Source organism: Brassica oleracea, chromosome C4 (genome assembly GCF_000695525.1).
Source record: "Brassica oleracea var. oleracea cultivar TO1000 chromosome C4, BOL, whole genome shotgun sequence".
In the NCBI taxonomy this organism is placed as follows: Eukaryota; Viridiplantae; Streptophyta; class Magnoliopsida; order Brassicales; family Brassicaceae; genus Brassica; species Brassica oleracea.
This window is the reverse complement of record NC_027751.1, coordinates 40,457,307-40,479,675: the sequence shown is the minus strand read 5'-3', so window position 1 is coordinate 40,479,675 and position 22,369 is coordinate 40,457,307. Positions and strand designations below refer to the sequence as shown.

General features: G+C 36.4%; 4 protein-coding genes and 2 non-coding genes across 6 annotated transcripts; 3 read left to right on the top strand and 3 right to left on the bottom strand.

The window, feature by feature from the left end:
• The first annotated feature begins 364 nt into the window (after window positions 1-364).
• On the top strand, window positions 365-4,144 carry LOC106342432 (tRNA (cytosine(34)-C(5))-methyltransferase-like). The gene is made up of 15 exons (XM_013781361.1): window positions 365-551; window positions 614-702; window positions 824-890; window positions 980-1,095; window positions 1,207-1,273; window positions 1,350-1,398; window positions 1,523-1,608; window positions 1,676-1,914; window positions 2,002-2,057; window positions 2,156-2,241; window positions 2,317-2,409; window positions 2,509-2,821; window positions 2,916-3,415; window positions 3,482-3,716; window positions 3,786-4,144. Exons 1-15 carry the CDS (start codon window positions 399-401, stop codon window positions 3,977-3,979), a joined length of 2,343 nt encoding a protein of 780 aa, XP_013636815.1. The 5' UTR covers window positions 365-398; the 3' UTR covers window positions 3,980-4,144.
• Window positions 4,145-4,487: 343 nt separating this feature from the next.
• TRNAI-AAU lies at window positions 4,488-4,561 on the bottom strand. The gene has a single exon. It is a non-coding gene; the product is annotated as a tRNA-Ile (tRNA).
• Window positions 4,562-10,895: 6,334 nt separating this feature from the next.
• On the top strand, window positions 10,896-12,192 carry LOC106339794 (mediator of RNA polymerase II transcription subunit 18). Its single transcript, XM_013778667.1, has 4 exons — window positions 10,896-11,126; window positions 11,231-11,330; window positions 11,412-11,829; window positions 11,922-12,192. The coding sequence occupies exons 1-4, from the start codon at window positions 11,091-11,093 to the stop codon at window positions 12,022-12,024; spliced, it is 657 nt and encodes a 218-aa protein (XP_013634121.1). The 5' UTR covers window positions 10,896-11,090; the 3' UTR covers window positions 12,025-12,192.
• Window positions 12,193-13,331: 1,139 nt separating this feature from the next.
• LOC106341180 (chaperone protein DnaJ-like) lies at window positions 13,332-14,655 on the bottom strand. Its single transcript, XM_013779993.1, has 7 exons — window positions 14,633-14,655; window positions 14,306-14,394; window positions 14,045-14,189; window positions 13,907-13,964; window positions 13,780-13,822; window positions 13,672-13,720; window positions 13,332-13,580 (listed from the first exon to the last, which is right to left on the bottom strand). The coding sequence occupies exons 2-7, from the start codon at window positions 14,374-14,376 to the stop codon at window positions 13,332-13,334; spliced, it is 615 nt and encodes a 204-aa protein (XP_013635447.1). The 5' UTR covers window positions 14,377-14,394; window positions 14,633-14,655.
• Window positions 14,656-14,769: 114 nt separating this feature from the next.
• On the top strand, window positions 14,770-14,854 carry TRNAM-CAU. The gene is given in 2 exon segments: window positions 14,770-14,807; window positions 14,819-14,854. It is a non-coding gene; the product is annotated as a tRNA-Met (tRNA).
• A 143-nt stretch (window positions 14,855-14,997) lies between these two features.
• Window positions 14,998-17,845, bottom strand: LOC106343014 (chaperone protein DnaJ-like). The gene is made up of 8 exons (XM_013782112.1): window positions 17,725-17,845; window positions 17,281-17,430; window positions 16,936-17,080; window positions 16,787-16,844; window positions 16,590-16,632; window positions 16,337-16,385; window positions 16,126-16,212; window positions 14,998-16,043 (listed from the first exon to the last, which is right to left on the bottom strand). Exons 2-8 carry the CDS (start codon window positions 17,394-17,396, stop codon window positions 15,183-15,185), a joined length of 1,359 nt encoding a protein of 452 aa, XP_013637566.1. The 5' UTR covers window positions 17,397-17,430; window positions 17,725-17,845; the 3' UTR covers window positions 14,998-15,182.
• Between the last annotated feature and the right edge of the window lie 4,524 nt (window positions 17,846-22,369).

Here is a 22,369-nt window from a genome sequence, read left to right as displayed (position 1 = left end):
TATATGTATATAGACATTTTAGGAAGTCATTCGGTTTTATATTGTTTTGCTCTCCTATGTTGGTGCTGTTGCGCTCTTGGGTTCGACCCACCGTTGGAGGAGTGTCCAGGGCCTTAACAGGTACACACGCAAAAAAAAAAAAAAAAAAAAAAACAAACAAACAATGTTGATGATTTTTCATTTTTCATTTTTCAATTAATGTTGAAGAAGTTCCAATTCTCTGGCTTAATACAATTATAATGGACTAGTTTAAAAGAGTAAATGGGCCTACAGATATATTTCCTAAACGAGAACCCTAAGGCCCATTAACAAAGCTCTGAGAGAGAATAAGAAGAAGAAAGAAAGAAACAAGACTTACCTTGCTTCAGTCCCTCCCTCGTAGATTATCGGTTCTTCAAATGGGAAGAGGAAGACAGAGAGGTCGTTCTCAGAGAAAACATTTCAAAGAGAGCAGAGAGAATGTCTGGAAACGCCCCAAATCCGATGCTCCCGACAAACCCACCTGGGAGCCTTTCTTGACCGATAACCCTAACTTCGAGGAGTATTACAAGGTAACATCCTCGTGGCTCTGAGACAAAGAGTTTAATGTCTTATTGGGTTAAATTGTGTGTAGGAACAAGGGATAGTGAAAGCAGAAGAGTGGGATCTGTTCATGGAGATTCTTCGTAAGCCTTTGCCCGCTGCCTTTAGGGTTAACTCCAAGTAAGCCTTGTTATTCTCAGTGAGGTTTTAGGGTTTAGTTCCAATGTTAAAACAATATAGTAAAGTTATTAACTTGCTTTGGCTCAAGTTAGTTTCTTTTTCCTTCTTTGTGAATTTGCAGCAGCCAGTTTTGCGATGAGATTATATCCATATTGGAGAATGACTTTGTGAAATCTCTTCAGGCTGAGGTAAAACTACAATGTTTTGTAAACGTCTTGCTGTGTTGGAATGGAAATGGAGAATCTGTTTGTTCTCAGATATGGTTTTTGGTTTATAGGCCATAGAAGGTGGTGAGCTGGAGGCTATTAAGCCCTTGCCTTGGTATCCTAAGAATCTCGCTTGGCATTCCAATTTTTCCCGCAAGGAGATTAGGAAAAATAAGATACTCGAGAGGTGTACACCTATTTCACTAAACATTTTTGAATGTTTTTTTTTTTTGTTACTCTGCTTATTTTTCCTGTATGGTTAAAGAGATTGTGTGTTACACATGATGGGTTTTTTCAGGTTTCATGAATTTCTGAAATTGGAAAATGAAGTTGGAAACATGACTAGACAGGAAGCTGTTAGCATGGTATGACAGCTTACTACCTTCTTCCGCCATTAGTTAGTTAACATTTATAAAACCGTTGTTGAATTTCATCATGCAGGTGCCTCCTCTTTTCCTCGACGTACATCCAGATCATTTTGTGCTTGACAGTGAGTGAATTTTCCATTTCATACTGTTAAAAGTTTGAAAGAGCTGCTCTAAGAAGTATCCGTCTATCCACTTTGAAGAAAAAATAGTGGTTACTAATCATTTATCGTCTTGTGATCTGAACAGTGTGTGCTGCACCGGGTTCCAAAACATTTCAGCTGCTCGAGATTATACATGGAGCATCAGAACCAGGAACTCTACCTAATGGAATGGTTTGTGCTGCTCTTACATGTTTAGAATTTGCAAACTCTAATTGATTGTTTCCCTCGAAAATATCAGGTGGTGGCTAACGATGTTGATTTCCAAAGATCTAACCTTCTTATTCACCAAACAAAGAGAATGTGCACCGCAAACTTGATAGTGACTAATCATGAAGGGCAACAGTTCCCCGGTTGTCGCTTGAAAGGACTAAGTGAAGATATGCCCATTAATCAACTTTCCTTTGACCGTGTTCTGTGTGATGTTCCGTGCAGTGGTGATGGTACCCTGCGCAAAGCTCCAGACATCTGGCGGAAATGGTTTTTTCACCTTTACCTTTTTCTCTTACTCATCTTTTACTGAGGCCTTTGCTGTTGAGATTCTAATTCCTTTTGGTTTCTGCATAGGAATTCTGGAATGGGCAATGGACTCCATAGCCTACAGGTTATCCTTGCTATGAGGGGTAGGCTTTTCTTCTATGTTGTCTCCACTGCTTATTCATGAAATAAGCTCGTAGAATGACCACCTGTGTCTTAAACATGTACGCTTGCTCCTGTCCAGGTTTATCGCTGTTGAAAGTTGGTGGGAAAATGATATACTCAACCTGCTCAATGAACCCAGTTGAGGATGAAGCTGTTGTCGCTGAGGTAAAACACCATCTTCACCTTTCGTTATGAATCTGCTATTGCTGTAGCTGAGTAAAAACTCTTGCTTGAGTTCAGATTCTAAGGAGGTGTGGAGACTCTGTTGAACTTGTAGATGTTTCTGATAAGCTTCCTGAACTCATACGGAGGCCAGGTCTCAAGACATGGAAGGTCAGTTTCTAATACAATTCAACCTAGTGAACAAACCCTCTTCTATGAAATTCTAATGGGATAACTCATGTATTTTTGCGTGACCTTTGCTCGATCCAGGTGCGTGATAAAGGTGGGTGGTTTACTTCTTACAAAGACGTTCCTCAAAACCGAAGAGGAGGAGTCATTGTGAGCATGTTTCCTTCTGGGAAAAACCTCAAGGACTCAACCGAAACAACTCAGGAGAATGAGAATGGTGGTGTTCAAGATGAGTGCAAGGAAACAGAGAACTCTGTGGTGGATGCTATTCCTGATGAACCAGTCGTTGAAGTCTCTGATCTTCCACTTGAACGTTGCATGAGGATAGTGCCTCATGATCAGAACACCGGAGCCTTTTTCATCGCGGTCCTTCACAAAGTTTCACCACTGCCAGGTGATTTTTTCTTTTTGAAGAACATGTTTCTTGAATGATAGATACTCGCCTATGGGTTCGCTTCTGTAGTTCTTATCGGTAGTTTTTCTCACAGAATTTCAGGAGAAACCAAATCCAAGAAAGCACTCATCTAAGAAAAATGCTGACTCGACAGAAAAGTCTCCGGCTGAAGAAGCTGTTGTCAGTGCTAATACTGAACCAGTAGAGGAAGAAGATGCAAACAATGAGAAGGATGATGATAGCTTGGAGCCTGAGAAGCAAACCACACAGGGAGAAACCACCATCACTGAAGAGAAAGAAGCCAATCCACCGAGTCAAGCGGGAGGCAAGAGAAAAGTACCGATGCAAGGGAGGTGGAAAGGCTTCGACCCTGTTGTTTTCCTGAAAGAGGAGACGTTAATCGATAGCATCAAAGAGTTTTACGGTATCAAAGATGAATCATTCCCATTGTATGGTCATCTGGTGACAAGAAACACCGACACCAGCAGCGTGAAGAGGATTTACTATGTTTCAAAATCTGTTAAGGAAGTTCTTCAGCTGAATTTCGCAGTCGGACAGCAGCTTAAGATTGCTTCTGTTGGCCTCAAGATGTTTGTAAGTAACAATATTTTTCTTCTATCATTTCTTGTAACGTTGCTGAAAATTTGCTTGTGACCGCAGGAGAGACAATCTGCAAAAGAAGGTTCAAGCAAGCCGTGCTCATTCCGTATATCAGCGGAGGGACTACCTGTGATCCTTCCATACATCACCAAACAAGTTCTCTACACTCCAATGGCAGACTTCAAACATCTTCTTGAACACAAATCGATCAGGTTTCCGGATTTTGTCAATCCACAGTTGAGTCAGAAAGCAACTGAACTTGTTTTGGGATGCTGTGTGGTGATTCTCAGCGACGGTGCGTACTGTTTTGGTTGCTTTACTCATGTAGGATTGTGGATTTCTTACAGTTTTGCTCGTATCTCAGGTGAAGAACCTGTGAAAGCAGATGCATCTACGATTGCTATCAGTTGCTGGAGAGGGAATAATAGTTTGGCTGTTATGATCACTCTTGCGGATTGCCAGGAGCTGCTAGAGAGACTTGCTGAGAGAACACCAAAAACAGGTGGTGGTTCCGTTGATGGGAACAACGGCGATTCAGTAGCTATGGAGACAGCTTAAAGCCCTGCCTTCATCACCATAAACTTTTTAAATTGTGTTGTGCTTTTTTTGATTATTCACTTGGTACCTCCAGGCTCCAAATTGCTTTTCATATAAGCATCATGACCATGATGACTTTGGAGCTTTGATAACATTTTTTAGTCAAATGAATGTTTACATTCCAAATTCAAAATCATTATACATGCAAAAATACCCTCACTACCTAACACAACCAATTAAAGAATCTGTTTTTTTTTTTCTTTTTTCGTTTTAAACCTGTGGAACAGATCCCAGATTGACTTGCGAGTTACTACAACACAAGGTGTTCTTAGAGGGAACAGTAATAACAACTGTGTTGCAGTCTTGTAGATTTCAGTAAAGAGAGTGTTGAAAGAATTCTCTACGTTGGTAAAGTTTAAAGATGGCGTCTCGAAGGAAAAAGAGGCTCGAAGCAGCCACATTGATATATATGTACAATGGCTAAAAGAGGTGAGAAGACTTATTTGATGGATTATGTAATAAAATAATATGACCTATAAAGAGATCGAACCTGTGATCTTCGCGTTATTAGCACGACACTCTAACCAACTGAGCTAATAGGCCATTTTGTTCATTTTCTTTTGATGTATACTTTAATTTTATAGTACTAAACTACCCAGAAGAAAATGACTAGTTTATCAATAATTCGTAGTTCTATTATTCGCTTATCTCGACTCTTGATTTTGTTTTTGTTTTCGTAGCGGCTTGAAATTTGGATAAATGGTTGTGTGCTCTGTCTTTGCGATCCATATGTGTTTTCATACTACTACTACTACTCATCTTCAAGGTACCTTTTCTATCTATGCTTGACATTCATGCTGACTTGGGTTTTTTCTTTTTGCTCATCTGTCATAAGGTCTCTCGCAGCGGCACTAGAAAGACGAACCAAAACGGAAAAGTTTGGATGCAGAGAGAAAAAGAGAGAATCTTTATATAGTATATAGATTTCATTTTCAGCTTAAATGATTTTTTTTTTTCAGTTTATAATGAAATGGAGTTTTAACTCCTACAAACATAGAACATGGAAATAAGGACACGTGGTATGCTTTGTCCTAACCCATAGGAGCATATAACACCACTCTTATTTGCAGAATTGAAAATCAAACAAGAAAAGACTTAGCCGATTGACTTTGTCTTGATAATAGTTTGGTGTGGGCTACCGGTTATTGATTGCTAGGCCCATAAAAGCTCATCACACCTCTTATTTTTTTTTTGAAACTCTCCCAGAGATCAGTAACCGTCTTCATCATATCTCAAACCAAATGCTATCTGCTCATCCAACCAATAACTCTCTTGCGAGCCTTTTGGCAGCTTGTTCCTCCTGGTGGCTAAGCAAAAGAGCTTCTTGAGTGGCCGAGTCATTCACTTGATCCAGCCGTTCATCTTTATACAGTGGAGCAGTAGTGGGCGAAGATGAACCGTTAGTTATCTTTTTTGTTTCTTCATATCTCAAACCAAATGCTATCTGCTCATCCAATAACTCTCTTGCGAGCCTTTTGGCAGCTTGTTCCTCCTGGTGGCTAAGCAAAAGAGCTTCTTGAGTGGCCGAGTCATTCACTTGATCCAGCCGTTCATCTTTATACAGTGGGGCAGTAGTGGACGAAGATGAACCGTTAGTTATCTTTTTTGTTTCTTCATATCTCAAACCAAATGCTATCTGCTCATCCAATAACTCTCTTGCGAGCCTTTTGGCAGCTTGTTCCTCCTGGTGGCTAAGCAAAAGAGCTTCTTGAGTGGCCGAGTCATTCACTTGATCCAGCCGTTCATCTTTATACAGTGGGGCAGTAGTGGACGAAGATGAACCGTTAGTTATCTTTTTTGTTTCTTCATATCTCAAACCAAATGCTATCTGCTCATCCAATAACTCTCTTGCGAGCCTTTTGGCAGCTTGTTCCTCCTGGTGGCTAAGCAAAAGAGCTTCTTGAGTGGCCGAGTCATTCACTTGATCCAGCCGTTCATCTTTATACAGTGGGGCAGTAGTGGACGAAGATGAACCGTTAGTTATCTTTTTTGTTTCTTCATATCTCAAACCAAATGCTATCTGCTCATCCAATAACTCTCTTGCGAGCCTTTTGGCAGCTTGTTCCTCCTGGTGGCTAAGCAAAAGAGCTTCTTGAGTGGCCGAGTCATTCACTTGATCCAGCCGTTCATCTTTATACAGTGGGGCAGTAGTGGACGAAGATGAACCGTTAGTTATCTTTTTTGTTTCTTCATATCTCAAACCAAATGCTATCTGCTCATCCAATAACTCTCTTGCGAGCCTTTTGGCAGCTTGTTCCTCCTGGTGGCTAAGCAAAAGAGCTTCTTGAGTGGCCGAGTCATTCACTTGATCCAGCCGTTCATCTTTATACAGTGGGGCAGTAGTGGACGAAGATGAACCGTTAGTTATCTTTTTTGTTTCTTCATATCTCAAACCAAATGCTATCTGCTCATCCAATAACTCTCTTGCGAGCCTTTTGGCAGCTTGTTCCTCCTGGTGGCTAAGCAAAAGAGCTTCTTGAGTGGCCGAGTCATTCACTTGATCCAGCCGTTCATCTTTATACAGTGGGGCAGTAGTGGACGAAGATGAACCGTTAGTTATCTTTTTTGTTTCTTCATATCTCAAACCAAATGCTATCTGCTCATCCAATAACTCTCTTGCGAGCCTTTTGGCAGCTTGTTCCTCCTGGTGGCTAAGCAAAAGAGCTTCTTGAGTGGCCGAGTCATTCACTTGATCCAGCCGTTCATCTTTATACAGTGGGGCAGTAGTGGACGAAGATGAACCGTTAGTTATCTTTTTTGTTTCTTCATATCTCAAACCAAATGCTATCTGCTCATCCAATAACTCTCTTGCGAGCCTTTTGGCAGCTTGTTCCTCCTGGTGGCTAAGCAAAAGAGCTTCTGAGTCATTCACTTGATCCAGCCGTTCATTTTTATACGGTGGGGCAATAGTGGACGAAGATGAACCGTTAGTTATCTTTTTTGTTTCTTCATATCTCAAACCAAATGCTATCTGCTCATCCAATAACTCTCTTGCGCGCCTTTTGGCAGCTTGTCCCTCCTGGTGGCTAAGCAAAAGAGCTTCTTGAGTGGCCGAGTCATTCACTTGATCATCTTCATGCAGTGAAAGATCCTTCATGACTCTCATGAAGAGCTTCAGCAAACTGTTGATCCACCTGAACTTGCTTTCGTTTGACATGATCCTTGAAACTCTCCAAATAAACCCGCTGTTCTTCTTCATCAAATAAGGTTCTTTGAGTTTCTTCTAGTCTTCGAAAAAGAGAGTCCCTACGCTCCCGCTGACAGAAGGTGAGAATACTTTTATTGATTAAATCTATCTCTTTAGTATACCGTCTTTTATCGGTTATACCGCGTGGACACTCGCGAACCAGTTCTATAGCTCTTCGCATCGTTTTGCTAAGAACATCTAGGTCTTTATTAGCAGGGTCCAATACTTTTTGGGCCTTCTCCATCTGCGCAATAATTGGAGCTATTCTCTGCGTCGTCGAGGCCAATGTCTCGAACAAGTCTTTGAAGTCCCTCAGTTTCTTGAACTCTGAAATTAACAGCTTCAAAACTTCCGAAACTGGAAGCAAAGAAATATCCATGATTTCTTCTTCCTTTGAGAAAAAAAAAAAGAACTCGAGAATTATTTCTAAGTAGAAACTCTTGATTGAGTACGAGGTTTGTGCTTCTAACTGCCTCCATATGGCCATATATATAGTACTTACGTACGAAGATGGATAATTTAACGTAAGATGAACTAGTTGTCTTTGGGTCTACGCGTGACAAAAATAATTATATATTTGTTTCAAAAAAAGGAAGAAAAGCTTCTTTTTTTTTTTGAACACCAAAGGAAGAAAAGCTTTATTTAAGAAATACCGTCTTTGTTTCCCCTTGGAGATTTCTTTTGACCTCTTCACTATACCACCTTGGTTCGTTCTTGCATCGCAATTTCAACAAAAAAAAAAAAAAAAAGAAAAGACGCACATATCTGTTACCGATCATATTCATTTTTAACAGATTTGAACAATAATTCTTATAAAAGAATTGATCGGGAGAAATGGTCCAACACTTGGTGTGCTTTGGTGAGTAGAAACACCACCCATTACCCACAAGTCCACCCAAGAATACATTTCACATTGAAATGTTTGTACACATTCGAGTATATATAGTGGGTCTAGTACATACTGATTTAGGAGTTGCTAATTGGAATTTAGTTATTCATATAATGGAAAAACTATTTTAACTTTTGTCGTTTTTTTCCTATACTTAAATTTTAACAGTACCATATCAATGTTGATTTGCTACTTTATCGTTTTGTTTTTTTCTCTAATTACAAAGAGCGATCATGGGCAAACACTCAACTGATAGTAGTGTCATGTCATATTCTTCCTTGGGTATATGAGAAACTTGTTTCATCATCGCCCTAACAAAATTATGAATTGGATCGCCATTGGTTGGTATGCCAGGGCATGGTTATGATTGGAATGCTAGAGGAATGATGGAACATAAGACCCACAGTGTTAACTTTAGTTTTTAAAAACCCTAAAACTGATCCTTTACAGATCCACTATTGAGAAAAAATTCTATAGAAAAAAACTATGAATCTGCTTTTGGTTGGATGAAAGGGAAAACTGCACCTGCAATTTAAAATAATTATTTATACAAAGACTATTGAACAGATTTAAACCATGAACTTACTAATTTGGTTGAAAAAAAACATAAACTTTACCATAGACCATTTAAAACATCAATTTATCGTGACTAGCAATTTAAAACTTCAACTAAGTTTGACGAAGCCAATTTTAATACGCTGTTAAAATGGTTAACAGATTAAGTTAACGGCAGTGTTTTTAAAACCAGACCGACCCGGTGGTTGAACCGGGTTCGACCATGAACCAATTACATAGCCAGATTGGGTCTAATAATTGATTCGACCATGAACCAGTTACGTAGCCAGATTAGATTTTAGAGTTATTAAACTGATAAAAATTGATTCGACCATGAACCGGTTACGTAGCAAGATTAGATTTTAGAGTTATTAAACTGATAAAAACCATTAAAACTATCAAAAATCTCTAAACAATCCATATAAACATAAAACTAGTTTATATTTATAATATTTTATGTTTTAAATTTATTTATATTTTAATTATGTATCATATTTACTAACATTACTTTTAAATCTATATACTAAAATTATATTAAACCAGATTATTGAACCAGGTTTGACCTTGTAGAATCATATTAAACTGTAACCCAAAAAATATTCGGTTCAGCTTTCGGTCTGGTTTTAAAAACACTGGTTAACGGGGTTAATCTCTGTCTCTACTATCTGTTAAATTCATATGACAACGTTTTGGAATTTTTTAAAAATTAGTGTTCAAAGGAATCGAGAACATGAGACCAAAGTTTCCCTTGTCACAAACATAAACAACTAGACCACTTATGATTCTATTGACAAGTATAACTACTAACAGTTAATATTATTATATCTCCAAATCATCTTCTCATTACTTGTTTATAAAACGAAACAAGTAAAACGAATTACTTATTCTCCAGTTTATCATCTGTCGGTCCAGTTTATAAAACGAAATACTTGTTTATGAGTCTAAGAAACATAATTCATTTATGAGTCTAATAAACCCCAAATTATTTATTCTTAAAACCTAGCAAAATCAATTTAGGGATTTAGGATGGGAGACGATGATTAGGTTCAAGTTCACGATTTGTAGTTTCCAATTCCTACCAAGTTATAACTTTTAGAAGCCGAATTTGTCACAAGCCATAAACGAATTAGGGGTTTAGTTCGAGAGAAGATGATTTAGAGGTATAATAATATTTAACTATTCTCATGTTCGATTCTTTTAAACACCAATTTTTTTAAAATTCCAAAACGACGTCGTATGAATTTAACAGAGAGTGGAGACAGAGATTAACCCCGTTAACTCAATATGTTAACCATTTTAACGACATATTAAAATTGGTTTCGTCAAACTTAGTTGAGGCCTTATATTCCTAGTCACGATAAATTGATGTTTTAAATGGTCCACGGTAAAGTTCATTTTTTTTCCAACCAAATTAGAAAGTTCATGATTTAAATGACCATTTTCCCAAAAAATAAATGTTTATTTTAATTTATATGGCCGACGCCGGCTTACGAGAGAAACATGGGGTGGGCATCGGATATCCATTCGGGTTTGGTTCAGATCTATTTGGGTTTTGGGTTTCGGGGTCAAAGATTTTAGTCCCATTCGGGTATTTCTAAATTTCGGTTCGGGTTCGGATCTTTGCGGGTTTAGTTCGGGCTTGGATAACTCATTTAAATTATTTTTAAAATTTTAAAATTCATTATATACTTTGAATTTCTCAAAATATATAAATAAAATAATATATTGCATATAAATTTGAATAATATGTTAAAATACCTAAACTTAACATATAAATTGGTTTGTTTGAATATTTTGATAGGGAATTAATAGATATTTCAAGTATTTTGGTGTTTTGAGTATATTTTAGCTATTTTAAATATTTATTTTTGACTATTTGTATATATTTCAAGTATTTTAGACAACTTAAAAATATTTTAAATATTTTGGATGTTTGTAATATACATTAAATCTAAAAATAATTAATATATTTAGGTATATAAATCTATTTCGGATACATTTGGGTATCTGAAATACTTCGGTTCGGATCAGATTCGGTTTTGGTTCTCTAAATACAAAAATTTTGAACCCGTTTGAATATTTAATCAATTTCGGTTTGGGTTTGCTACTACTTTTTCGGATCGAATTCGGTTTGATTCTGTGACCTTCGCGTTATTAGCACGACGCTCTAACCAACTGAGCTAATAGGCCTTTTTATTTAATCCATCTAAACGTTGTATATAGACCGTGAAAATAATTCCTTGTAACTCGAATTATATCTGGGCGTAAAATCCCCCAATTCTCTTTGACGACGAACGAAGAAATTCAGAGTCTGGGGATTAATTTCGCTATCAGATTTGTTCTGTTGTGGATACTTTTCGTTGCTTCAATTGAAAGTTTTTTACTTTCTGGGTGATAAATTGTGCAGAAGGTTTTGTAAGAACTGAAGAAACAACAATCCAATGGAGTGTGTAGTTCAAGGAATCATTGAGACACAGGTTCGAATGTTCATGAAGAAGAACCCATTTAGTTTTGTAAAGTTTTTAACCTTTGGTTGGGTATGGGTACTTAGATTTTGATGTTTTCTTGGTCAATGGTTCAGCATGTTGAAGCTCTGGAGATCCTTCTTCAAGGTCTCTGTGGTGTTCAACGCGAACGCTTGAGAGTTCATGAGCTAACTTTGAAAAGCGTCCCAAATCTTGGTACATTCCTCTTACAAATTCGATACTTAACATCAGTCAATCAAATATGATCTGATTATGAATCTTCCTCACCTTTTTCAGGAGTTGTATCTTCAGAAGTGAGGCTTCTATGTGACCTTGACCAACAACCAGAGCCCACATGGACGGTTAAACATGTTGGTGGTGCGTTGCGAGGTGCAGGAGCTGATCAGATCTCTGTTTTGGTGAGAACCATGATCGAAAGTAAAGTCAGCAAGAACGCCTTGCGTATGTTCTACTCCCTCGGTTACAAACTAGACCACGAGCTTCTCAAAGTTGGTTTCGCTTTCCATTTCCAACGGACAGCGCACATAAGCGTCTCTGTGTCTTCGGTGAACAAGATGCCTAAGATTCATGCCATAGATGAGGCTGTCCCTGTAACTCCTGGGATGCAGATTGTTGTTGTCACAGCTCCAGCAACGCCTGAGAATTACAGTGAAGTTGCAGCTGCGGTTTCTTCCTTCTGTGAATTTCTCGCCCCGTAAGATTTTTTTTTTTTTTTTGTTAGACTCATTTATTATAGATATATAGCCTTGTGTATGATCTGATCCGTCTCCCTTTGTTTTGTTTCAGGCTTGTGCACTTGTCGAAACCCTTCATCTCTACGGGAGTTGTGCCGACCGCTGCTGCGGCTGCTGCATCTCTTATGTCGGATGGAGGTGGTACTACATTATGAGAAGTGTGTTAGATCTTTTGGTTTAATATAGTTTATTTTGTTCACATCACACAATGGGATAGTGAGGGACCCTGAGGTCTAGAGTTCGAACCTGTCTCACCCCATTTCTACTATTTTGGCCTTTTGTATTTTGAAAGAAGAGACATTGGAGTTTTGGAACTGGTCAAATAATTCTTATGCATTAGTCACTAATAAATAAATTCCAAACAGAGGAGCCTACTAAAGCCCCCAGAGTATTGCTATACAGTGCAGTTACAGGAAGGTTTCAACCATTTTATATACAAAGGTTATCTCACATTCATCAGGAGAACATACAATCTGTGGACCAGACGCATTGCAGTGTCAAAGATAGGTTGAACGTGCCTTGGCATTAGACTTTAGGAGTGTCAAGCTCTGGTGGGAGCTCTTCGTCTGCTTTTTCTGCTTCCACATGCCTCTGTTCTCCATTCCATCAACACCGACCATGTCACCCCAATCGCCATCAACAGCCCCTCCTCTGCCTGCACTTTCAAATAATCCTTTCACCACTCTATAAGAGGCCAATCACCACCACACATGACGGGAGACGGTGGCATTAGAAGCGGCGGAGTTTTCCCTTCAGGCAATACGGGCATGTTGTCTCCTAGTTCAGTTGCTAGTCTCTCAGCAACGTCATTTAAACCATGAACCGAAGCCGTGATATACGCTAGAGGCAAATGACCAGCCTTCTCCAGTATCTTAACACGCTCTTTAACATCTCCTAAGTAGAGAGCATTGTGAAACTGACCCATCACGTTGTTCTTCGCTTCTGCAATCTTCATCAACCTCGAAAACTAGACCGTGATCACCCGATCTGGAACTACGGTGAAGTTTCAGCTCCGGTTTCATCTTTCTGTGAATTTCTGGCGCCGTAATATTTTGTAATCTATTTTATTTTACTCATGATAGTCTGTGTCCTTTATCTGATTCATCCCCCTTGCTTCCTTCAGGCTTGTGCACTTGTCGAAACCCTTCATATCTACGGGAGTTGAGTTGCGGCTGCGGCATCTCTTATGTCGGATGGAGGTGGTACTACATCCTAACAAGTGTTCTGTGTGTTCCCTCATGTTAGATCTTTTGGTTTATTGTAGTGTAATTTGTTCACATCACACGATTGTTACTGAGTGATCCTGAGGTCGAGAGTTCGAACTTCTCTCACCCCCATCTCTACTATTTTTGCCTTTCTATTTTGAAAGAAGACGCATTGGAGCTTAGGAACTGGTCAAATAAATACTTATGCATTAGTCACTAAATAGTTAAGTTCTAAACAGACGAGCCTACTAAAGCCTTCAAGAGATGTCAGATGTTCGAAGATCAAAGACATGGCCAGTGCCATTACAGGAGGAGCAAGTCAGGGCTTCTTGCTTCATACCAAGAGGAGTTTTCACTGATGTGTACACATGACCTTGCCCGCCGCAAGTGGTGCATTTGGCCATAAGAGTCTTTAGAGAATACCAATCGTAACAAGTCCTCTTGATGGGTATTAAGACTTCATCCTCACAAATATCGTCAACAGCTTTCATTTCATCTAACAACACCTGCACCAACCACAAAAAAAAAAGCTTTGCTTCTTTTAGTCAACAGAAAAAAAGCATCTCTAGAACAAAGGGAGTAAAGGGTTCATTTGACCTCATATGCATTATTTATTTCTATGAATTTATCTGCTGCATCAGGATCCCTGCAAGCTTAAGATTCTTTATATAAAACATTTGGACCTTTCATAAGATGGAGGCTTACTTGTTCACATCTGGATGGTATGTCTTAGCCAGTCTCCGGTAAGCTTTTAAACAAGAGTAAGAACAAATCAATGTCATACCAAAAAGTGTAGTACCAAGTCATCACAGAGGGGTTTGATCATATATACCTTTTTTAAGCTCAGATGGGGTAGAATGTTCTGAAACTCCAAGAAGGGAATAGTAATCCTAGGCATAAAAAAAAAAGTAGTGATGTAAGGCAAGGTAACATTCTCTGTAAAAGGGTAGAAAAAAATAGGGACACTCACTGTATTGTCTCTACCAAATAAGAAATCAAACGTATTCGCTCTGTGACTCTGCATATTTCTAGACGTTCCGGCCATGGACAAGGAACCATGTGAGAACATACTCGACCTTGAAGCTCCCAAACAATTGATTTGGCTCCTCATGGAACTGGCAAAAAAAAACAAAAAAAAGAAACTTTGAGATACTCTTTCCAAAAACTTGATTAGTAATGCCACTAGATTCCAGTGGCCATTTTTTTTGATCAAGAACTTTAGAGAACCTACGTTTGCTTGATTCTGCTGGGATGATATGCTCTCACTGCAAATTGACTACTTCTAAATTGTGTTACACCCATTTTAGCTCAATACACTCCCTGCATTGCAACACAATTAAGTAATCTGTCTTTCTTACTCTACCAATGCACAAACATATCATGAATCAAATACTAACCTATTTCTTTAATCAAATAGAAAGAAATAAAAAAACAATCTTTCATATGCAATATACAACATTGGCATCGTCAAAAAAACAATATTGGTGGAACCAACACATACTTCAAACCAAGCTTTCATAGAAAATAAGCAGTGCACACCACAACATAAAGGTTATACCTTTCCTTAGAAAACCCTAGTTGTATTGACAAGAGTTCAACACAGAATTTTAAAGAGGTGAGGAATGTGAATCGTACCTTAAATCTCTATAGACATATTTATGAATATAAAGCTTTTGTGATATGAGTCTTCAAAAAGGGGTGGTGGCGCAGTTGGTTAGCGCGTCGGTCTCATAGCTACTGAGTGATCCGGAGGTCGAGAGTTCGAGCCTCTCTCACCCCAATTATTTTTTTCACGCTTTTTGGAAAACGAAATTCACACTCCTGAGGTCGAGAGTTCGTATGAGCCAATCAGTAATAAAATTTCAAATATACCCAAACAGTTTTGATATATACTTTAAATTTAAAACTCTGAAGAACAAAAAAAACTCCTAAAGATGTTCAATTTCCCTTCACGACAACAACAATGATCATCTTTCATCATCCCTTTACTTCCTCTTTGCAAGAGTCATTCCAACCATCATAAGCATACGGACAGAGCAAGAACAATGTGTATTCATATTCATATATTAGATTCATATTTCCAAATGTCAAAAACTTTCTTTTTTTTCTCATCTAACACTAGTGCTGCTATTAGCAGTCTTGTTCTTGCTCATATCAGCAAGCTCCTCAATAAGCTTCTTCTCCTCTTTGCTCAACCTCTTTGGTATCTCCACTTGCACTCTCACCAGCTGATCCCCTCTCATGTTACTCTTGTTCAACACCGGAACTCCCTTTTTCGCCATCACCAGCGTCGTCCCCGGCTGCGTCCCCGCCGGTACTTTCAAATCCACAGTCCCATCCACCGTTGGAACCTTCAGTGTCGTCCCTAAGATAGCGTCTATATACGATATCTTGCAAGTGTAGAGAATATTAGTATCCTCCCGTTTCAGAACCGGGTCTGGTATAACCTCTATGACAACAAAAAGATCTCCCGGTGACCCGCCTTTCTTCCCTGCATTGCCTTCTCCTCTCACTCTCAACCGGCTACCGGAATCAACCCCGGCTGGTACTTTGAGACTAATCCGCTTGGTCTTCCTCACGCGTCCGTCTCCAGAGCAAGTACCGCACGGCGTGGAGATCTCTCCGGTGCCGTTACAGGAGGAGCAGGTCATGACTTGTTGGAATACACCGAGAGGAGTTCTTGCTGACGAAACCACTTGGCCTTGACCCCCGCAGGTTGTGCATTTGGTAGGTTTGGTTCCTGGTTTTGCGCCTGAGCCTTCGCAAGTCCCGCAGCTCTCGAGGCGGGTTATCTCTATCTCCTTCTCCATCCCGAAAACTGCTTCTTTGAAGTTCAAGATAAGGGAGTAATACTCGTCTTGACCGTCTACGGCTCTGCTTCTTGAACCTCTGCCCATCCCACCACCACCTCCCATCCCACCCATGCCTTCGAATAACGACTCGAATAGATCGAACGGGTTGCTAAAGTCCTATGGAAACCAAACCAGCAAGTGATCAGAGAGCTGGTTGGTTGAAGATTAAAATGTATATCTTTTGTTTTGAAAAACGTACCCCCATGCCTCCCATTCCACCAGCGCCTTTGACTCCGGCCTCACCGAACCTATCGTAAAGAGATTTCTTTTCATCATCTGATAAGACCTGTAGACCCAAAATAATATTTTGTTCTTTCGTCAACAGAAACTTCAAAAGGCTAAATAAAAAGTATCTCCAGAAGTTTGAACTTTCATAATAGAGAGAAGAGAGAAGTTGTGTTTTAGTTCACCTCATATGCATTACTTATTTCTTTGAATTTCTCTTCTGCACCAGGTTCCCTGGAAGCACATTGTAAAACTCGTAAACAAGAGGGTGACAATTTTCCAACTTACAAGTATCCTCAGCCTTGAATGAAAATAAGCAGTTTCTAAGCATTTCATATTTTTGTTCGCTAATGAGTTATTAAGGTTGCAGGTTTTCCCAACCTAGCATATCTTACATTTGGCTACAAAGTTCTTATACTATACTTGAATTTCACTTACTTGTTCACATCCGGATGGTAATTCCTAGCAAGCTTCCGATAAGCTGGAACAAGAGCAAGGAGGAAGGAGTGAGTAAACGTCATAACAAAACAAAGAAACACAAGGAGAAGAATTTTTAGACCACAGCTTTGATCATGCATGGAACACATATACAAGGGATTTTTTCCAACAGTCAGAAGAAGAAAAAGGAAGCGTACCGCTTTTAATCTCAGATTTGGTTGCATTTTTCGAAACTCCAAGGACCGAATAGTAATCCTAGAATAAAAGAATGGGGATCATAAACGTTAGATCTAAGATATACATACATACACATTTCTGCAAAGGGTAGAAAAACAGGGACACGTACTGCATCAGCTCTAACAATGAAGCGAGAACCTCTCCGAGGATGCATATTTCTAGACATTCCGGTCATGAACACTAGGGGCAAGGAGCCGTGTGAGAACATACTCGACCTTGAAGCTCCCAAACAGTTTATTCGGCTCCTCATGGAACTGGCAAAAGGTAATCAAACCAAAACATTTTTAATGTTATTTCAGATATACAACTCTTCCAAGAAACTCATCTTTTCTGTCTCATTCATTGGCCAAGGAACCAAGTCTAATCTTAAGATGTGCAGTGTAAACAAATCAAACTACTTTCAATAACATAATCCAGACGAGAGAGACATTTTAACAGAAATAAAAATCAATACTTTTGTCGGCGGGTTGATGACTGGAGTCCGCTGCTAGGATGATAAGCTCTGACAGCAAAATGAGGACGGATACTCCATTGAGCAACACATGTACTCCCAAATTGTATGGAAGCCATTTTCTTTTAGCTCAATCAATCAATACAACTCTCCCTGCAACCACAAATTAAGTAACTTTCAGGTTCAAAATGATGAATAGTAGTGCTAAGTGCTAAACCCAATCATATGCAATACAGAGAGAGAGAGGAATAAAGAGCATTCGCATCCTCAACAACCACAAACATTGAGCTTCAAATCCGAAAGGCAGAATAAGAATCCCAATTTCGATTTCTTCATCCACTAACGATAAAGGCAAATCCGAGCCACAAGTTTGCCCTTTGCGGGATGGTTTCAATCGGAGAGGAGCGAATCGAACACACAGAGTTCTCTGTCGTTGGAGAATCGTACCTTATTAATCAAATGGTCGACGGGACAAGGAAGAGCTGTGCGTACGCGAGAGAGAGAGAGAGATAAGAAAAGTGATGAGTAGAAGAAGAAGAAGAAGAAGAAGAAGAGAGAAACGAATGACAGGAGTTCGCTAGAAGACCGTAGCTCCCTTTTTTTTATTCGCAACTTTTATTATTAAAAAAAAAAAAACATATCAAGAAAATAAAAGTATTAGGTGAGATGGGGAAAATAACTAACAAATAAGAATATTTGCAAGGGCATGAGAATCTTTAGTGTATATAAATGGAATCATAATTAGCCCTCGCAAAATAACCGGAACCGAAGAACCGTACCGGAATCGAACCGAAATATCCGAAACCGGAATCGGACCAATACCCTCAAATATCCGAACGGTTCCTATATTTTTATATCTGAAATAACTGAACCGAACCGGAACCGAACCGAGAACCGAACAGGTACCCGAATATATAAAAATATTAATTATATATACATATAACATAACTAATATATATTTTTAATTTAAAATTCTATTAAAAGTATCTGAAAATAGTTGAGGATAACTAAATTATTATAAAGTATCTGAACTACCCGAAAGTATCCGAAACTATTAGAATAGTTTTATCCGAAATATCCAATTTTTTTCATCTAAATCATCCTAATTATTTGTTGTTTTTCCTAAATAACCGATATTTTATCCAAATTATCCGAACAACCCGAACTATCCGAATCCGAACCGGATCCAAATGATAACCGAATTCTTTCCGAGTATTTTTCGGTTCCTACATTTACTATCCGAACTGAACCCGAAACTATCCGAACTGAACCGAACCGAAAATAGGTCAAGTAGTAAATGGATCCTCTAACCCCTATCCGAACTACCCGAACCGAACTGATACCCGAAATGCCCAGGTCTAATCACAATAATACATTTTAAAGTACAATCATTTATACATGCATAATTGAAAATTCACATACAGGAATTCATTAGTTTTCTCGATTCCATATATATATATATATATATATCTAACATTTTTAAAAGATAATTTTTATTATTATAGTTATAAAAATATATGAATCAATTTGCAATTTCTAGTTGATATTCACTAATCATATATCATAGTTTTATATTTAAAAGACTTTTAAATCAAAACTGCCTTGATCATTTTTCCCTCAGTCACTAAATAAATATAATAAACTAAATTATTTTAATATTATATCTCCACAAAATAAACATCGATACTATTAAAACAAAAGTCATCACTTCTTTCATATGTGATATTTTAAAATGGATCATCCTCTAGAATGTTTATCAAATTTTACATAATTCAATCATCGTATCTTTTAATATCTTTATCTTTTATTTAAAATACAAATAAATATTTTTTAAGAAAAATCTAAGAAAATCTTTTCAAAATCATTTTAAATTTTATTTTCGAAAAATAATTAATTCAAATTTTAACTATCATAAAATATTATAATAATTTCAAATTAAATTGATTTTTGCTTTATGAACGAAAACTAAAACCATATAAATATTTTTAATTATATTTTAATGATAATAAAAATTTAAATTAATTAATTTTTGGAAATACATTCTATAAAGATCTTATAAACATTTTGATAGAAAGAAAAAAGCATTTCTATTTCAAATAAAATAAAATAAAACATCATCCAACTTTGTGTATTTCAAACAATTTTTCAAATATGATTTTTACTACAAAACTATTTTTCATGTACAATATATTATAGTTTCTTTTTAAAAAATAATTTTGTGGTTTTAAAAATATCTCAAAATATTTTTTCTCTATTATGTAGGTCCAATTTAATTTAACTTCCATATACATTTCTAACTTAGAAATAAAATTTAAATTATGTAAATTAGTATTTTTGCATAATAATTTTCTCAAAATAAATTTTGTTACAAAAATTTATAGTAATAACAATATAAGCCACTTAAATATAGGCATTATAGAGTTATACAATACATATAAATTACATTAATTTAGTGATAAATTTTGTTTGAGATATTCCCTAGGATAATCATTTTTAGTTTATTTTCACAAAACAGCTCTCGAAGAAAATGACCAAAATAAGTTTATTAAAAAGTAAAAATACGTTTATACCATAGAGTTAACTAATCTAGACTTAGGATTTATAGTTAAGGGGTAGAGTTTCGAAGATATAATTTTAAATTTTAAAACATAAAAAATAAATATTAAAATTTTCAAAAGAAAAAGGACAAAATAAGCTATTTTGATCATTTTTTCCTTAATGGCTATTTTGCGAGAAAAATAAAATAAAAATGGTTTTTTGAGAGAATTGTCAATTTTGTTATATAAACTAACATGTTTAGTATAAGAAAAAAAAACTTGCACGGATGTGCGGATCATGATCTAGTTTCTCTATTAAAATAATGATTACATCTAAAGTATTATTAAAAAATAAATACAAGTTTTATATACATAGTCTTCTCATTATTAATTATAATTAATAATATTTTATATTTACTATTTATAATGATTGATACTTTATAATTAAATAATATATTTTAACTGTTGATTTAGTTTTAATCGCTATTTCATGTTTTAATACACTAATCATAAATATCAAAAAAAAAATTCATTTTTAATTATTTTTGCAAATTCTCAGACCATCAATAATAAGAAGTTCTTAAGAGAAATATCACAAAATTTATATGAAAATGTAAATGGAAAGCTTTTCAATAAATTTGGAAAACACATGTTAAAGTTTCTCAAATGAGAGACACTCACATGAGTTTTTCAATTTTATTGAAAAAAATTCTATTTATTTATTGATATAAATTGTGAGATATTCTGTTTGAGAGATCTCCATTGCACATGCTCTCAGACTTTATTTTTATTCATTGTGTTTAATCTCTGTTAGACTTTAAATAAATATAAGAGCATTTCTAATTATGCTGTTTAAAAAGATATCTGGGAAATAAAAAATAAAAATAAATAGGAAACACATGAATAGTTAAGTATCGATCCTCCTTTTAGAACTTTTAAGAATTCTTCTTGATATCCAAGTGCCAAGTATTCCATTTTTATTGGTTTAGTTTTCTATTATCTAATTAATTTAAATCATATAATTAAACAATATTAAAGTACTATTATATATTATTATTGAGAATCCTTTTTCTACATCTTTACCATTAATGGTGCTCTAACTCTCACACTGTCATCTATATTCATTGTGTTTAAATCTATTTTAGTCCACTAATCATAAATATCACAAAATATTTTCATTTTCAACTGTTTTAAAAACGCAACTATCTTTTCCGTCTGGACCTTCAATAGTTAGTACTAGTTTTTTAAAGAGAAGTATCTCACAATTTATATGAATATAATAGTTTTTCAATAAAGTTGGAAAACACATGTGAAAGTTTCTCAAATTGGATACACTCATTTGAATAGTTAAGCATCGATCCTCCTTTTAGAACTTTTAAGAATTCTTGATATCCAAGTGCCAAGTATTCCATTTTTATTGGTTTAGTTTTTTCTTATCTAATTAATTTAAATCATATAATTAAACAATATTAAAATACTATTATATATATTATTGAGAATCCTTTTTCTACATCTTTACCATTAATGATGCTCTAACTCTCACACTGTCATCTATATTCATTGTGTTTAAATCTATTTTAGTCCACTAATCATAAATATCACAAAATTTTTCATTTTCCACTGTTTTAAAAGCGCAACTATCTTTTCCATCTGGACCTTCAATAGTTAGTACTAGTTTTTTAAAGAGAAGTATCTCACAATTTATATGAATATAATAGTTTTTCAATAAAGTTGGAAAACACATGTGAAAGTTTCTCAAATGGGATACACTCATTTGAATAGTTAGTTAGAACTTTTAAGAATTAGTTAGAAATGAGTTAGTTAGAACTTTTAAGAATTCATTTAAACTCATTTAAAATAGTTTTCTTGATACCTCTGTCGCCGGTTTGATTGAGTTTCGAACTCATGGTACTTCACTCTCGCCGGTTTCCAAAGCAAAGGGTTTTCTATGTAATTTGTTTGTACTTATTCCAATGGAAGGTCTCAATTTCATTTCAAACAGAGTACACTAGTACTACACGATGGCTTGTGGCCTTGTGGGCCTAATGGTAGTACGTTGGGTGTCTATCGGACTATGTCACGAGGACTATGTCACAAGGTTCGACGTAGTACATGTTTTGAGATAAAAGCGAGACTCCAAATGGGCCCATACGAAAAAGTACAAAATGTTAAGAAATAACTTATAATTTATAGTATCGAGAAATTTAAATAAGAGTAGAATTTAATACCCGTAGGAAGCAAATAACACTAGTATAAGGGAGAGAGTTTATTATAAGGAAGGAAGAAGAAGATGTAATGGTTCTTTGATTATAAACTCTTGTTCTTGTTTATGGTGTACAAAAGAGTGAGATGAGTGATGGTATTTATAGTGAACAACAATACATAAAATAACAAAGATGGTGCTTAATTTGGTAAATGAGTGGGTGATCATAGTGTTTGATGAGTAGATGATCATAGTGCTTGAGTTGGTAAAGGAGTGGATGATCATAGTGCTTGAGTTTGGTAAAGAAGTGGATGATCATTTCAATGCTTAATTTATAACACTCCCCCTTGAT